The sequence below is a fragment of the Sapajus apella genome, unplaced genomic scaffold (genome assembly GCF_009761245.1).
Source record: "Sapajus apella isolate SASKATOON/1434 unplaced genomic scaffold, GSC_monkey_1.0 scaffold18, whole genome shotgun sequence".
NCBI classification, from domain to species: Eukaryota; Metazoa; Chordata; class Mammalia; order Primates; family Cebidae; genus Sapajus; species Sapajus apella.
The window spans coordinates 22,772,804-22,790,316 of NW_022436958.1; the positions used below are offsets into that span (position 1 = coordinate 22,772,804).

Genomic DNA, 17,513 nt, shown 5'->3' on the forward strand with positions numbered 1-17,513 from the left:
TGTAATCCTAGCTACTTGGGAGGCTAAGGCAGGAGAATTGCTTGAACCCAGGAGGCAGAGGTTGCAGTGAGCTGAGACTGCACCACTGCACTCCAGCCTGGGTGACACAGCAAGAGACTGCCTAAAAAAAAAAGGGGGGGAGGGAGGGGAAACAATCAGAACCTGAAGTGCAAGTGTCTGCTGTGTCACGAGTAATAAACCATTTGAATCAGTCTGGGCTCACTGCCCAAATTCATGTGAATGTGGCAAGGTATCCTAGCAGCTCCCTGCCACCAAGGGGCTGCTTTCCTGTGACTTCCTTCCAACAGAATATGCTGAAACTGAAGTGAGGATTTTTAAAACAGGTTTTTTAAAGCTCCACGAACAAATCAATGATTTCTTTACATGCTGAATATGAGTTGGCAAAAATATTTAGGACTCAAAGATTCTCTCAAATTCTTTATGCAATCACTATCCAGATTTAAGAGAAAGTTATTTCAGCACGAAAGTGCTTCAAAGTGCTTGGTTAGGAAAGTACCTCTAAAATGCAGCGAAGTATTATCTGATCACCACAGCCAGCCTTTAATGTAACAAGTCAGAGAAACACAGTTTATCAAGTCTACCTCTTCCCAGAATATCCCATTCACAATGCTGTGTTCTCCAAGGGTTAGCTGAGTGGTGTGTTTTTATTTTGCCAGGCAAATACAATGTAAGGTTTAAGAGGAATTATAATGATGGATCATGTATTCTAAGGAAGGTGGAAAGTAAGAGCAGAGATAGATAACAGGTATGTAAGATCAACAGAATAAAGGTTTTGATCAGATCAAGATTTGCTGAAGTGGGGTATTATGGAACGAGATGGTAGAAAATCTACATGACTGGGGATATGCTTAATGAAAATCTTCCACCTGGGTAGAGACATGGCTTCAAAAACTGTCATAAATGTTTCCAGAACATGTTTACAATAAGACAGTAGACATCTCATTTAAAGAGATAATTATATAACTTATAATAAGAAAAGGAGGCTGGGTGTAGAGGCTCATGCCTATAATCTCAGCACTTGAGAGGCCAAGGTGGGAGCACTGCTTAAGACCAGGAGTTTGAGACCAGCCTGGGCAATATAGCAAGACTGTTTCTCTACAAAAAAAAAAAAAAAAAAAATTAATTAGCTGGGTATGGTGGTGCATACCTGTAGTCCCAGCTCCTCAGGAGGCTGAGGCAGGAGGATCTATAGATCCCAGAAGGTGGAGGCTTCAGTGAGCCATGTTCATGCCACTGTAATCCAGCCTGGGCACCCGAGTGAGACTCTGCCTATAAAAAAAAAATAGAAAAAAATATAGGAGCAACTAATATTCTGAGAAAAGCATACTTTCCTGTAAAAAATATTCTATATGTGCCGGGTGCGGTGGCTCACGCCTGTAATCCCAGCACTTTGGGAGACCGAGGTGGGTGGATCACGAGGTCAAGAGATCGAAATCATCCTGGTCAACATGGTGAAACCCCGTCTCTACTAAAAATACAAAAAATTAGCTGGGCATGGTGGCGCTTGCCTGTAATCCCAGCTACTCAGGAGGCTGAGGCAGGGGAACTGCCTGAACCCAGGAGGTGGAGGTTGCAGTGAGCCGAGATCGCGCCATTGCACTCCAGCCTGGGTAACAAGAGCGAAACTTTGTCTCAAAAAAAAAAAAAAAAAAAAAATTCTATATGTGTGCTAATACTTGGAATGCTTATAATATTTATAATAGAGAACACAGAAGGCCTAATTCAAAATTCCCCCAGATAAGGTTAAATTGGGTGCTATCATTGTCCAATCTTAATGTCATTTAGAAACGCTCAGATCACCTTGCGCTCAGGGAAGCATTTACTAAACTACATCCCCAGAGCTTTACCAGAAACAAACATCTCTTTTTGTGACTGGGGATTGAGAATAAGTTTTATACACTTAATTGCTGAGAAAGAAAGGACCCTTACCAGCTGAGGGCTAGTAAACCCTTGGTACCAGTACTGGGCTATTATTGACTATAATCCTGAAAAGACATCTGGTTCTTGATGACAAGTTAAAATTACCCAACTCTGGAAATGCTACATCACTGAGAGTTTGATGGAATCTAGAAACTAACAACCATCAAATATATAAAACTAAACTAATGGATATAAAACTCAATGCTAAAAACCTCTCAGGAAACCGAATGTAACTGGGTTTCAGAATGGGAGCTGGGAAATGACGGCACAGAGCAGAGATGCGGGTACATGAATGAGACAGAGACCTTCCTACGTGTGCCCTTCACTCTCCCAACTTTGTCCTATAAGTACCATTGCCACAGCAGCCCCAGCTGGAGGCCAGTTACCAGGACAGCATGAGAGCCTGGAATTCAACAAGCAGAGACCACCAAAGTAGTCACTGACTCACCTCTCCCCTGCCCTGACAGAGAACAACAGAACCAAATGCTGGATTCTTACAAAGAAAACTAAAAATCCACTTTTTTAAAATATAAATTTTAATTTAAAAAATCAAATTTCTAGGCCGGGCGTGGTGGCTCATGCCTGTAATCCCAGCACTTTGGGAGGCTAAGGCGGGCGGATCACGAGGTCAAGAGATCACGACCACCCTGGCCAACATCGTGAAATGCCGTCTTTAATTAAAAAAAAAAAAAAAATCAAATTTCTACATAGAATGATCAAGAAGAAACAAGAGAAGACATAAAACCTATAAAGAATGGAAAACACAGCTATTTAGGTACAGGAGGAGTTTTTAAGAGAGGATATGGAAAAGATGATAGAAGCAATACAGTTTTTTAATTTCTATGAAAAAAACAGAGCAACTAGATAAACTCAAATTGCATGGACATTTCCAACAAAACAAGGTAGCAAGACATCTTCATAAAACCCCACAATCCATGGGTGAGGACAAACCATTAGCACCCATAAAGACCTGTGGTTGACATCTGTGTAGAGGAAAGCAACAGGACATCTGATGGGCCTGAGCAAATGAGACCCCAGTGTGTCCAACAAGTAAGCACTGGAAAGGAGAGTGGGCCGACTTAAGACAGCAGCTGACTGGGGAGGGTTATGCCCCTTCCAGCAGGCGGTCAGTGCACAGTAACTAGATTTGAAAGGTTTGTTTCACTTTAATCACACATAAACAAACAAACAAAAAACCAAACTGCAAATGCTCAAGTACTTAACAATAAATGCAGTTATACAGGCAACAAGTGAAAATCTACATAATAATAAGAATTGAAACGTGAAACTTTCAAAATCTGAGGATGTAAAGACAGGTGATATATTTGAATTTCTACTTTAAGTTGGAAAATGATAAAAATGTCTTATGTGCTTTTATAATTTCTTAGAGCAAATGGAAGAGTGAACCCTTTGAAAAAAAAATCTCATTGCCAATTAGGCATCTATGGTTGATGATTATCTGAATATAATCATAAATACTGACATATAATAGTTCCTTGGCATTTGTCATTTTAAGTTTCTATCATTTTACCTTCTATAGAAATTTCAAACTCCAAGATACGTAGCAATGTGCCATGTTCCCAGGGCCTAGACATGAACTGAGGCCAATGAGTAGACAGATGGAAGCTGTGTGGCCAATTAGTAGAATCACTCATGGCATAATACTCCATCTAAAAGTGACTCTCCTACTCTTAACCTTTCACACTTTATGGCTTTTGAATGAGATATTAAATCTTACAGTAGTAGTCACAAATTCATAGCAAATGTCTAAAGACACATCCCTCTCAACATCAAGGATCTCTTGAACCTGTACTCTGTCTGGACATTCCTTATACAAATATACTACTAGATATAAGGAATTATTTCTTAACTAAAGCTGGATGTCTGTTGTACCCTAGGTTTCCATTAACAAAATCCTAGAAAATGCCTATTATCTTTGGTTAAAGCTCCAAAGTCAAACATATTCAAGGCTGCAGAACATTTATTATGTATTTACAAAAGACCCATTGAAAAAAGATTTGATAAACTACTCAATTCCTTTAAAATAATTTAAATGTCAAACATAACAGATATACAACTTTGGTCTCAAACATTCCAGTGTACTTTACTGCACAATTAATTAGCTTCCTCGATTTGCTGAATGTTAAACTCAGATTTATTCATATTGACATAGGAGCTGTTTTAAACAGTTGTATCACAAAGGCAAATGCAGGTAAAATAGATATGCATTTAAAAAGTAAAATTAATTAGCATATATACTCATTGGTTTGCCTCAACACATTTATTTCTAGGCCAAATTTAATTATCTATTAGTGCAATTTACTATGCTGAGAGTCTATTTTTCTTAAAATTCAGGACTAAAGAAATTCATTGTAGCTTAGCTTACAATAGCATTTATAGAAGATTAAAGTTAGCTACTCGATCCTTTATAATGAAGGCTGCAAAAACCTTAAATTAGAATGATATAAACAATAAATGTTATAGTCTATTTTTACTACTTTATTCTAATTTGTTGAGTTTGCTAGATCTCCAGATCTTTTTTTTTTTTTGAGACGGAGTTTTACTCTTTTGCCCAGTCTGGAGAGCAGTGGCACAGTCTTGGCTCACTGCAACCTCCACCTCCCAGGTTCAAGCAACTATCATGCCTCAGCCTCCTGAATAGCTGGGATTACAAGCATGTGCCACCATGCCCAACTAATTTCGTATTGTCAGTAGAGACAGGGTTTCTCCATGTTGGTCAGGCTGGTCTCCAACTCCCGATCTAAGGTGATCCACCCTCCTCGGCCTCCCAAAGTGCTGGGATTACAGTCGTGAGCCACCATGCCTGGCCTGATCACCAAATCCTAATCACAAGCATCAGGGTCCTTATTTACTAGAGAATGTGAAACATTTTTATATCCATTCTTAGTAATGGTTTTTCAAATTCACCTATTAGATCATCACAGAACTTGTTTAAATTATATTTCAATTTTGGGAAATTGGGACTTACACTTCCAAAACCCATTTCACTGAACTTAAGGTAAAATGAATACTACTGCTAAACCTGAGATTCATCCTTCAAAAAACAATGTCAGATCATTAATTGAATCCTACAAGAATGTCTTATTCTTGGCTAGGGGCAGTGGCTCATGCCTGTAATCCTAGCACTTTGGGAGGCCAAGGTGGAAGGGTCACTTGGGGTCAGGAGTTTGAACCCAGCCTTGGCAAAGTAGTGAGACCTCAGCTCTAAAAATAATTTTAAAAATTAGCTGGGCATGGTGGCACATGCCTGTGGTTCTAGCTACTCATGAGGCTGAAGCAGGAGGATTGCTTAAACCTAGAAGGTTGAAGCTGCAATGAGGCATGATCATGCCACAGCACTCCAGTCCGGGTGACAGAGGGAGACCCTGTCTCAAACAAACAAACAAAAAACTAGAATGCCTTATTCTTTACCTAGTTATAAAAACAGAATTTTATTTCTATTAATTGCTTTTATATGCTTTGCTTATGTTTTCAAACATCCTTTGTTGAATCTGAAATTATTTCATATTGTCTGGTACTTCTACTTGATAAGGTATCCTTAAGATTCATTGTGAGAGATTAACAAGAAACTAAGATGGTAAATTGACAAGATTTTTTTAAAAAAAACAAAGCTCTGGCCAAGCGCGGCGGCTCATGCCTGTATTCCAGCACTCTGGGAGGCCAAAGCGGGCGGATCACAAGTCAGGAGTTTGAGACCAGCCTTGTCAATATGGTGAAACCCCATGCTACTAAAATTACAAAAAAATTAGCCGAGCATGGTGGTGCATGCCTGTAGTCCTACCTACTCAGGAGGCTGAGGCAGAAGAATTGCTTGAGCCTGCGAGGTGGAAGTTGCAGTGAGCCGCGATCACACCACTGCACTCCAGCCTGGGGGACAGAGAGTGACTCCATCTCAAAAAAAAAAACAATCAAAAAACAAAAAAACAAAGCTCCTACTCTTACCTATTCTCAAAAGAAAAGAGGAACTTAGAAATGAAATATTTTATTAGAGAGAGATTCTGGGCACAGTGGCTCATGCCCGTAATCCCAACACTTTGGGAGGCTGAGGCTGGAGGACTGCTTGAACCTAGGAATTTAAGACCAGCTCAGGCAATAGGGAGATCTCATCTCTACAAAAAATTTTTTTAAATTAGCTGGGCGTGGTGGCATGTGCCTGTGGTTCCAGTTACTTGGGAGGCTGAAACAGGAAGATCACTTGAGCCTAGGAGGTCAAGGCTGTAGTGAGCCATGATTGCGCCACTGAACTCCAGCCTAGGAAACAGAATGAGACCCTATCCCTTCCCCCACCCCACAAAAAAAGAGATAGAAAAGTGACTGTACTCAAGTATAGCCTGAGTATAGTACAAAACCACTTAACTATGTATTTTCACAAAACCATTCTGTTAACTCCTTAAAAGGCCATAGGTTTCCAAGAGATTTAAATAAGCTCACATACTATGTTTACTATGTAAGGAAAGTATAATGCTATACTTTAAAATGGTTTTCTATAAGAAACATTTTTAGTTATTTTACCCTTCATTAATAATAAATCTCAACATGAATATCTTATTTCCTGAGCTTTCTGGTTAACTAAAATTTTACTATAGCATATTGGTAATAGTATCTGGCAATTATATTTATTAGAACATGCTATCAAAACTGGTTTTTGGTAAGGAAGGATCTAGTACCCAGAATACATAAACAACTCTTAAAAGTCAACAATAAAGACAACCCAGTTTAAAAATGGGCAATGGATCTAAACACATTTCACCAAAGATAATATAAAAATGGCCAATAAGCACTTGAAAGATGCTCCATGTCATTAGGTAAATGAAAATGAAAACCATAATGAAACTCCATGTCACAACTGCTAGGTTGTCACAACTACTAGGATAACCACAATCAACCAGATGGGTCATTAGCGTAGTGCCAGAACATTAAGAAGAAACCATTAATGCAACAAAAACCACCTGCAGAGTAATTTGGTAAAAGTTGTTTTTAAGATTGCCTATGTTAAACTAAGCTTACCAATTTTCAAATCATCAGCCAGACTTTCTTTTGTAAGATTCAGCAGTTCTTTTCCATCAATGTTATTCTTCTTGAAAATACCAACAAGGTCTTTTAGACCTTGTGCACAAAGCCATGTTGAGACATCCTCCTCTGACCAATCTTCAGTAAATTGCTTCAGGTGACCTTCTGAGCTCCTTGCTTAAAATAAACAAACAGGTAACTGAGATAACAAACAAAAAATCACTTTCTTTTAAACATTCACACTTTGAATTAAAAGTAAATGAAATTTCCTTAAATCTGCGTTTTAAATCTGCGTACAACGGCTGGTGCCTATAACCCTAGTTACTTGAGAGGCTGATGTAGGAGGATCGCTTGAAGTCAGGAGCTCAAGACTAGCCCGAGTAACATAAGGAGACCTTGTCACCCCAAAAAAAAAAAAAAAAAAAAAAACACCTGTTTTACCACTTTAACTTCCTTCCTTTTGGAACATTTTCTTTTTCACATCAGGAAAACAATTTTGTATTATATAAAATTCATAGGAGCAAAGGTATTCTATTCACTCCATCATCAGCACCGCTATTTGGTTCATTAAGTGATAAAAATAAAACTCCTAAATTATGTGCCAGTGTTGCTTGATGCCAAAAATAAAACTAACACAATACAATGATAATTTCTATTTTGTCCTGAAGCTGTATTTACCTGAAAAATTAGTACGGAGTATAAACAAATAGCTTACAAACCATGGGAGGTGTGGGACACGTGAATGTGCACCAAAAGCATTTACCAACAGCTTTAACACATGCCAGCCACTTCAACACTGGCTTCTCTAAAATTATTATTTTAGAGATGGGATCTCACTCTCTTGCCTAGGCTAAGTACAGTGATGTGTTCTCAGCTCACAGCAGCCTCATGACTTCCTGGGCTCAGGTGATCCTTCCCACCTCAGTATTCCAAGTAGCTGGGGCCACAGGTGTACACCCCCATGTGTGGCTAATTTTGGTATTTTTTTGTAGAGATGGGGTTCTGCCATGTTGCCCAAGCTAATACCATGTTGCTCCTGGGCTCATACAATCCACCTGTCTCGGCCTTCCAAAGTGCTGGGATTATACGTGTCAGCCAACATCCCAGGCTAAATTATTTTTAAGTGACATTAAATTTGGATGTGTACTTTATATTGAGAAAAGCAATGTGAATAAACTGTCAAATGATTTACTTTTTTTTTTGAGACAGAGTTTCACTCTTGTGGAGTGGGCAGGAATGCAATGGCACAATCTTGGGTCATTGTAACCTCCACCTCCCAGGTTCAAGCAATTCTCCTGCCTCAGCCTCCTGAGTAGCTGGGATTACAATCATGTGCCACAATGTTCAGCTACTTTTTTGTATTTTTAGTAGAGACGGGTTTCATCATGTTGGCCAGACTGGTCTCAAACTCCTGACCTCAAGTGATCCGCCCACCTTGGCCTCCCAAAATGCAGGGATTACAGGCATGAGCCACGATGCCTGGCCCGATTTACTTACTTTCTGACTTAAATGGTGAGTGGGGTTGAAATGAGTTAAAAATGATGTCCTTACTAACCTTGGCAAAGTGTTTCCAGGTCAAATTGCCAGATGTTCACTGTTTTGTCCATTGAACCAGTAGCAAGTAAAAGGGTATGAGGTGCAAAAGCACAAGCTGTGACATACCTAGTTAATAAAAACAGTCATTATGTATCTTCTGACTAATTTTTAAATTACATTAATACAAAGTAAGGTTAAGTTCAGACCTGGTGTGCTGAGTCAATGTGTGAAGTATATTCTCAGTATTCTGAAAAACAACAAAAACAGCTTTACATTTACTCAGGTAAGAGTAAAGTTTCTGATAAAGACTCACATTTGACATAAATTGTTTGTCTATTAAGTGGACATGTTAATATTTATTAGTAACTAACATAAGTTGAAACTTTACTCAATGAATAGTAGAAATGGCATCTGTAACTAATAGCATTCTCAGGTATTTATTTCACTTTTTCTCAATTATTGGCATTATTGTCTGCTAGCCACCTCCTTAGAAATTTTTAGTACAGTAGACCCTTAGCATTTGCTCATCTGTTTCAACCTACTAATAGTAACCTAAACATCTATTACATGAAATAATTTGTATTTTTTGCTATGACATTTGATATGTACACATTGCAGGACCAATGGGTAGAAATCAGTCCCTTGGCCGAACCCGGTGGCTCACACCTGTAATCCCAGCACATCAGGAAGCCGAGGCGGGTGGACTGCATGAGCCCAGGAGTCTGAGATTAGCTTGGGCAAATGGTGAAACCCCATCTCTACAAAAAATACAAAATATTAGCTGGGTGTGGTGGCATGTGCCTGATATCCCAGCTACTTAGGAGGCTGAGGCAGGAGAATTGCTTGCGCCCTGGAGTTGGAGGTTGCAGTAAGCTGAGATCGCGCCACTGCACTCTTGCCTGGGCAACAGAGCAAGAGTCTGTCTCAAAAATAAAAAAAGAAAGAAAGAAATTAATCCCTTAGACTTTGAGTACACTAAGGTGGCCATCCAATATTATATGTGTATTTAAGTGGAGCTCACATACATATTTTACAGAGAAAATTTAGTGGGTTTTTTTGAGAATGTAAAATCTCATGAAAAGTTCATGAGAAATATTAAAGATCTACCTCACCTAGCTTGAGTATTCTTTCCCATTTCCTGCCAGAATACTCAGTGACTTGAACTTCTATGTGGAGGACTAGCTTATATCACGTGCTTAACTTGCTACCCTTTGATTACTTTTATCTCCATTTATTTGCTGGCATAGCCACAGCCTAAATTCAATCATAAGGACGCTCCACTCAACACTGATTTCTCTTGGACAATATTTTTTTTCAACTACTTTATTTATTTTTGATACAGGGTCTCACTCTTGCCCAGACTGGAGTACAGTGGTGCGATCTCAGCTCACTGCAACCTCCACCTCCAGTATTCAAGCCGTCCTCCCACCTCAGCCTCCCAAGTAGCTGGGACTACAGGGACACACCACCATGGTCGGCTAAGTTTTTGTATTTTTGGTAGAGACGGGGTTTCACCATATTGGCCAGGCTGGTCTTGAACTCCTGGACTCAAGCCATCTGCCTGCCTCAGCCTCTGAATGCAGGTGTGAGCCACTGCACTCAGCCACAACTTCATCTTTACCCACACATGATCAGTCAAAAACTCCCATTAACTTAGCTGGGTGCAGTAGCTCATGCCTGTAACCTCAACAATTTGGGAAGCCGAGGCTGGGGTATCATGAGGTCAGGAGTTCGAGACCAGCCTGGCCAACATGGTGAAACCCCATTTCTACTAAAAATACAAAAATTAGCTGGATGTGGTGGCACGTGACTGTAATCCCAGCTACTTGGGAGGCTGAGAACTGCCTGAATCCAGGAGGCAGAGGTTGCAGTGAGCCGAGATTGCACTACTGCACTCCAGCCTAGCAACAGAGCAAGACTGCGTCTCAACAAACAAACAAACAAACTCCGATTTTCCAAGTCCATGATAACCTATTCTTTCTTATGCTACTCTCTAAATACAGCCAGAAGTCTAAGAATGGTAGGTCACTTTCAACCATATTTGCCAAAAGCCCTAGGATAAACATTCATCCTTTCCTATTATGAAAGCCTGGTGTAAAAGTTTAATAATTGATTGTATGTGATGTTTTGAATACTGGGCTCTTTAAATATGTATTTTTTATAACATTTAAAATCTATCCATCTTAAAATCATTACTGAATATTTAAGGGCTTGTTGCAGAACCAGTATCTTACTTGCATAACTATTTCAGCATTTGTGAAAATGTATATGTTCTTAGTCATACTAAACAGAAAAAACAAATACTTTTTCTATGATGCCTAATTTGAAGTTCAGTAGTCTAATTAACATAACTTTCATAGATCACCACAAGATTTTTAAATACTTACAGTATCATATACTATAACCGACTTATCCACTGATCTTTAAAAGAAAAGAAATTACAGGTGAAAAGTTCTATAAAAACAAAGTATAACATTTATGTAATTAGTATTTTTAAATAATTTTAGTAACTTTTTTAGAAAAGACGGATATTCAAATACATTTAGAATGCAATCTTTTTGTTCATATGTATGAAAACGTTAATTCAAAAAACTACATGTGGCCGGGCATGGTGGCTCAGGCCTATAATCCTAGCACTTTGGGAGGCCGAGGTGGCGGATCACCTGAGATCAGCAGTTTTGGGACTAGCCTGGCCAACATGGAGAAACCTATCTCTACTAAAAATACAGAAAAAAAATTATCTGGGCATGGTGGCGTGTACCTGTAATCCCAGCTCCTTGGGAAGCTGAGGCGAGAGGAGATGGAGGTTGCAATGAGCCAAGATCACACCACTGCTCTCCAGCCTGGGTGACAGAGTAAGACTCCGTCTCAAACAAGACAAAACGAAACAAAAAAAAACTACATGCCATATATAAAATTTAGAAAATTATAAGCTTTATTAAAACAGTAGTATATACTACTTATACTATATGACCATGAACAGAACAAGCATCTCTGATATAACACAACTCTATAAACAAGTTAGTAACTGAATGGAAAAACCACAAGGAAAAGCTATTGTTTGCTACTTGGTTTTGCTTCAGATAGAACTTTTTTTTTTTTTTTTTTTGGAGACAGGGTCTCGCTCTGTTGCCAGGCTGGAGTGCAGTGGCGCGATCTCAGCTCACTGCAACTTCCACTTTCCGGGTTCAAGCAATTCTCCTGCCTCAGCCTCCTGAGTAGCTGGGACCACAGGTGTGTGCCACCACTCCCAGCTAATTTTTGTATTTTTTTTTTTTCCAGTAGAGATGGGGTTTCAACCATGGTCTCGATCTCCTGACCTCGTGATCCGCCCGCCTCGGCCTCCAAAAGTGCTGGGATTACAGACTTGAGCCACCGCACCTGGCCTATTCTTTACCACTGATATGGTGTGCCTTAATTGCTAATCAATGTATATATGTTTTGATTATGATCTATTTTTGAAAATTATAAACTTGATGTTGACTAAATGATTCCTTTTAATGGTATAAAAATTAAAAGCAGACATCTGGGGTTATTCTAGCAAAGAAAAAGAATATCACACACACACAAATACATTATGAAGTACAAAAAAATGGATATATATGCCTCTCTCTGGCATTTCCATTGGAAATAGGCTTTATGCCAGAACAATATACACTGCAAGGTGAGAAAACACATCAACAATACAAGCGGTACCAAATTCTGCAGAATATTAATATTTGTACTTATTATTAAGGGAGCTGGTCATAGTCTGACCACAGGATTCACACCTATTAGAAAGCTTAAAATTCCTTGTTCAGTAGACCCTCCAATGGCGATGATGGATATTGACTACAGAATCTTTGTCATAAGTTCAAAATAGAAATTATACTTTAAAAGTTCAAATATATAAAATAAAACACAAGAACTTGAGAAGCATATACTATTGGCCCTCCATATCCACAGGTTTCCCATCTGTGAATTCAACTACCTATGAATCAAAATATTCAAGAAAAATAAAAATATTCAAGAAAAAACTAAAAATAATACAAATAAAAATGCTGCAAAGCTATTTACATAGCATTTAAGTTGTATTAGGTATTATAAGTAATCTAGAGATGATTTAAAGTAAATGGATGACATGTGTAGGTTACATGCAAATATTATACCATTTTATGTAAGAGATTTGAGCATCTACAGGTTTTGGTATCCAAGGTAGGGGTCCTGGACCCAATCCCCTGCAGATACCAAGGGACACCTGAAATTCATTCTGGATGTCAAAAAGAATTATAGCTTTCAATGTTAAACTGCATCCAAAATACAGTGAGAAATAGTATTGATAGCTAACATTACATGAGTATGTATATGATGGACATAATTTACAGACACTTTAGTTCTAAGCTCTTCAAGGTATAAGTTATAATTGTGGGATATCTGAAATTTAGGTCAAATTCCACTATTTTGAGCATCCTTAAAACATACACACACAAAGACACACGTACAACTAAAGAGTGGTGTCAGCAAGATGGCAGGGCATAAATTCCCATGCTTGTCCCATCACAGGGACATCAATTTGAAAAAGTATCCACACACAAAAAAATACTTTGATAACAGTTAAGGAAACCAGGTCTCCAGCTGCAGCACCATGGCTGGGAGTCGGGAGCATGTTAAATACTACTTTTTAAGATATGATAAGACAAACGAAAACTGGTCAAATGAAACACACACACACACACACACACACACACACACACACATACATACATACATATATGTATTTTAATAATAAATGAACCGGTCACTGGGTGAACTGGCTTTTGGTTAATTGACCTAGAGCCCAGTTTTGCTTAAGCCTGACTTTTCTAAAGGGATAATTAGCCAAAATTTCATTTGGAGCTGGCCCAACCATGCTAAGCTTACAAAGAAAGTAGTTCCATCATCCGGTCCCCATTACACTGTCTCAAATAAAATCCTCATTGGTACCAAAAAAACAAAAACAAAACCCCAAAATTAAAAGGAAATCTCACTTTCCTAGACTACCACCAGAGGCAGTTCAAACCATCTCATCACTTGATAAGCAGGATTATCATTAGTGATCTCTGTGAGCACTGGATTGGGAAGACAGAAGTCAGAGCAACAAGCAAGTGTCTACATATGGGAACAGCAAGCAGTAAGGCTGAAAACACAGCCTAGAACAAAAAGACAAAGCACCCTGAGTGCCCACCCAAGGAATCCAGAGGACTTCATAGGCCACAGCTAGCCATGAGGGCAATGGAATAGGTTCACTTGCTGATGAAGTATAGAAAGGTATTTGAGAAGCAAAAGGCCAAACATCAATAAACCAGTAGTGGACCACTGAATCCATGACAAAAAAAAAAAGAAAGAAAGAAAATTATAAACACATGAAAAGACCTGAAGTTAACTGGAGAAAGAAAGGATTTTAAACTCACTTCCTATTGCCTCTAGTTTAACTAATGATGATTCCAAGGAAGACACAATAGCATTTGATAATTCATTAGATTTTGAGGAAGGTAAATTAGTGTTAGAGATAAATAATAGAAGTTTTCAATATTTTGAGATTTGAATTTGAGATACCAGGAGAAAAACAGCCAACTTAAACAGATATAAAATACGTTGAAACTACTGAAGCAAAAAAAACTTCAAAATATTCCCTAAATTGAAGCTGAATCAACATTAAACAAAAAATCCAACTGTTTGGTGTCCCTGGTTATATATTTTCTGCCTGCTATAGCTCTTCCCCCAAATTCTTAGTACATACATTCCACCACAATCTGCCCTGTCGCCTTTCCCCCAGAGTTTCCTCGCGAGGCAGGTATTCAGCCTTTTGATACTTCATTCCTACAATTTTGTGGTGCTCTAAAACCTCAGTTCTGCTCACTCAAGAATACAAGAAAAACCCATCAATGATATCTAAACAGCTATTGGACAACATCAACAACACAACACAGACTCCTGGAGATCCGTGACATCACAGTGACCCATCTCAGAAAGCACTCAAATCTTTCTATTCTAAACTAACTTTGTACAATGGCCAAAAAATTAATCAAATACAATCACTAGCAATTATTTCCTGAGGCCAAAAAGGTCCCTAACACTTAAAAATTTTACACTTCAGTATGTTAATTTTAAACGTATTTATGTTTCCTCTCATTTAGAAAGGAATTGCCATCTCTTACAAAGATGTAGCAAAAACAAAAGTTATGTGAAGAACCTGAAGGGGAAGAGAACACAAGGATGAGGTGAGAGGAGAGAAATTAAGGTGAAGATCAATATAGATTAATATCCGAAACACATGTTGTAAGGTCCAGTCCACCTTGCCAAAGAAGGGTTGCAAGTTTGATTCTGAGCTTTTTTGGTAACAATGCAAAAAGAAAGTATGATCAGTCATGCAATGCAAAATAGAAACACAAACAAAATGCTTGGGAATAAAAGGACATCAGGCCCTCAGACTGAGACCTGACAGGACTCCTTTCCCCAAGGTCTGCAGAGGAGGATGCTAAGAAACATCAACCGAGTCCTCAACAACTCTCCCTACATGAAGATAAGTTTCAAAGAGCTGTTCTGTAATACTGCTTATTATAAGCCAATGGCTAATAGCTCAAATCAGAAAAAGGGGGGGGTAAAATGATACGTTATACAATTGATGTTCTAGATTACATCAATTATATTATTTAATATACCATTTAAAAAATATATATTGAGCAATGATGTCCCAAACATAATAATGCGTTATCTGCATTTTCCTAATCTTCATAACGATTTGAGGAACGTGCTATTATATTCTCCATTTTATAATCAGAACATGAAGCTCGGAGAAGGCATGGAACTAGAATTTGTTCAAGGTTGTACAGCTAGTTAAGTGGCAAGGCTGGGGTTAAAACCCAGTTCTATGTAAATTCTAAAACCCATGTTTTTTAATATTATACTTAAACATCTTCCCCCATGAATGTATCAGAATGGATTCATCACAGGCACATACTCTGGTGATTTCAGCCTAAAAGTTGGAAAAGTGACAGCGTGGCTATTCAAATTTCACTAAAGCTCTCAGAACACATCTAATTTCAAGCAATATGGCATATGATAACCCTCCATGATAAACAAATTGCAATGTGTCCTTTTCAGTTACTAAATGAACTTACTTGTTCAACAGGACTTTTAGCAATATTGTAGAGAAAAAACATGACTTGCATTTTGGGAAAGATGACCTTAAGGCTTCTTCACCTAGTCATCGCTGAGCAAGAGAGGGTTGTTCATGAAAGCACTCCTGACTCATGACATTAAACTCTATCATCTACTTACAAAATTGATAAAATATAAACAACTGTCTTGTTGGGGAGAGGAGAAACTTATTTCCCACCCCTTCTGGGGTAGGATTCTTGGCCTCTTTCCTCCCTCTCATGCCCAGCAGAAAATAAATGACAGATGACTGGACAATGTGGGGCAAGCACTGGGCCATAGGGCTGAGCCCCTTCTGGATTTTCTCTTTCTTCTGATCTGCACTGGCAGGGGAAGGCTGCAGTGGTCCATGCTGCCCAAGAGCAGGTGGGAAAGTTGGCTGCAGATCAAAACTCATGTTATCCAGTCCTGTATGGCCCTCTCATTGGTTTTCAACTCAAGAAAAAGAAAAGGGCCAGGTGCGGTGGTTCATGCCTCTAATCCCAGCACTTTGGGAGGCCAAGGCAAGTGGATCACCTGAGGTCAGGAGTTCGAGACCAGTCTGGCCAACATGGCGAAAATACTACTCTATTGAAAATACAAAAATTAGTGGGACGTGGTAGCAGGGCGCCTGTAATACCAGATACTTGAGAGGCTGAGGCTGGAGAATTGCTGGAACCCAGGAGGCAGAAGTTGCAGTGAGCTGAGATCGTGCCACTGCACTCCAGCCTGGGCAACAAGAGCAAAACTCCATCTCAAAAAAGAAGAAAAAGAAAAGACTGTTATCTATTGAACTCTTAAAACTGGTAACTGGCTGAGCATGACTGCATATACCTACAGTTCCAGCTACTCGAGAGGCTGACGTGGGAGGACTGCTTGAACCCAGTAACTCAAAGCCACAGTGAGCTAAAACCACGCCACTCCAGCCTGGGTAACAGAGTGAGACCTTATCTCTAAAGGAAAAACACACACACACACACACGCACGCACGCGCACACACAATCTCTCTCTCTCTTTCTGTCTCTCACACACAATTGTGGACATTTTAAAAACTCGTTTCCAAGGAATCCTTACCTCTGGAAACAGGTAGTCTTTATATGAATTACAAAGACTGACCCGGCCAGGTGTGGTGACTCATGCCTGTAATCCCAACACTTTGGGAGGCCAAGGTGGGTGGATCGCTTGAAACCAGGAATTTGAGACCAGCCTAGGCCACACAGTGAGACACCTGACTCTACAAAAAATACAAAAATTAGTCAGGTGTAGTGGCCTGCACCTGTAGTCCCAGCTACTTGGGAGGCTGAGGTGGGAGGATCACTTGAGCCGAGGTCAGGGCTGCAGTGAGCCGAGATAATGCCATCACACTCCAGCCTGGGTGACAGAGAAGATCCCATCTCAAAAAAAACACTGACCCTTCCTGTCTGAATAGAGGCTGACACATATAACGTTTGTTATATCTGGCTAGATCAAGAGAAGTAGGGTGGAACAAAAGACAAATTCTGCTAAGGGGCTGAAGCAAAGTTACTGGAGGAGATAAGGAGAGAAAGACAAAGGGAAAAACCTCTTACATATTTTGCTACAGGACCTGTGATGCCATTACAGCTCTGAGGGCTAGTGGAGTATGTGAAGCAGATGTGTAAATCCAGCTGTCTTCTGCTATGCCAGACACTGAAAAGATCTTCAAAAATGTGGAACAATGCCACTCTTTTCACTGTTTATTTTTCCTCAAAAAGCTAACATGCAATTATCTATTGCTTTTAAATGAATTAAAAATATTTTAGGATTTTCTCAATTGTATTTACTAATATTATAAATACTGATAGATGTCATCTATATAAGAAAAAGCTCTT

General features: G+C 39.1%; 1 protein-coding gene across 13 annotated transcripts in view; it reads right to left on the reverse strand.

Annotated features, from left to right (window-relative positions):
- WDSUB1 (WD repeat, sterile alpha motif and U-box domain containing 1) overlaps positions 1 to 17,513 on the reverse strand; it is a 58,315-nt gene that overhangs the window by 13,912 nt on the left and 26,890 nt on the right. For 8 of the 13 annotated variants that reach the window (XM_032286490.1, XM_032286498.1, XM_032286492.1 and 5 more), the window contains 5 exons: positions 10,896 to 10,929; positions 8,715 to 8,755; positions 8,528 to 8,634; positions 6,970 to 7,149; positions 2,912 to 2,998 (listed from right to left, as the gene is read on the reverse strand). In XM_032286490.1, the coding sequence (XP_032142381.1) occupies positions 2,912 to 2,998; positions 6,970 to 7,149; positions 8,528 to 8,634; positions 8,715 to 8,755; positions 10,896 to 10,929 (449 nt within the window). The remainder of the gene's footprint in view (positions 1 to 2,911; positions 2,999 to 6,969; positions 7,150 to 8,527; positions 8,635 to 8,714; positions 8,756 to 10,895; positions 10,930 to 17,513) is intronic. The other 5 variants (XM_032286497.1, XM_032286495.1, XM_032286499.1 and 2 more) reach the window with 1 other exon arrangement.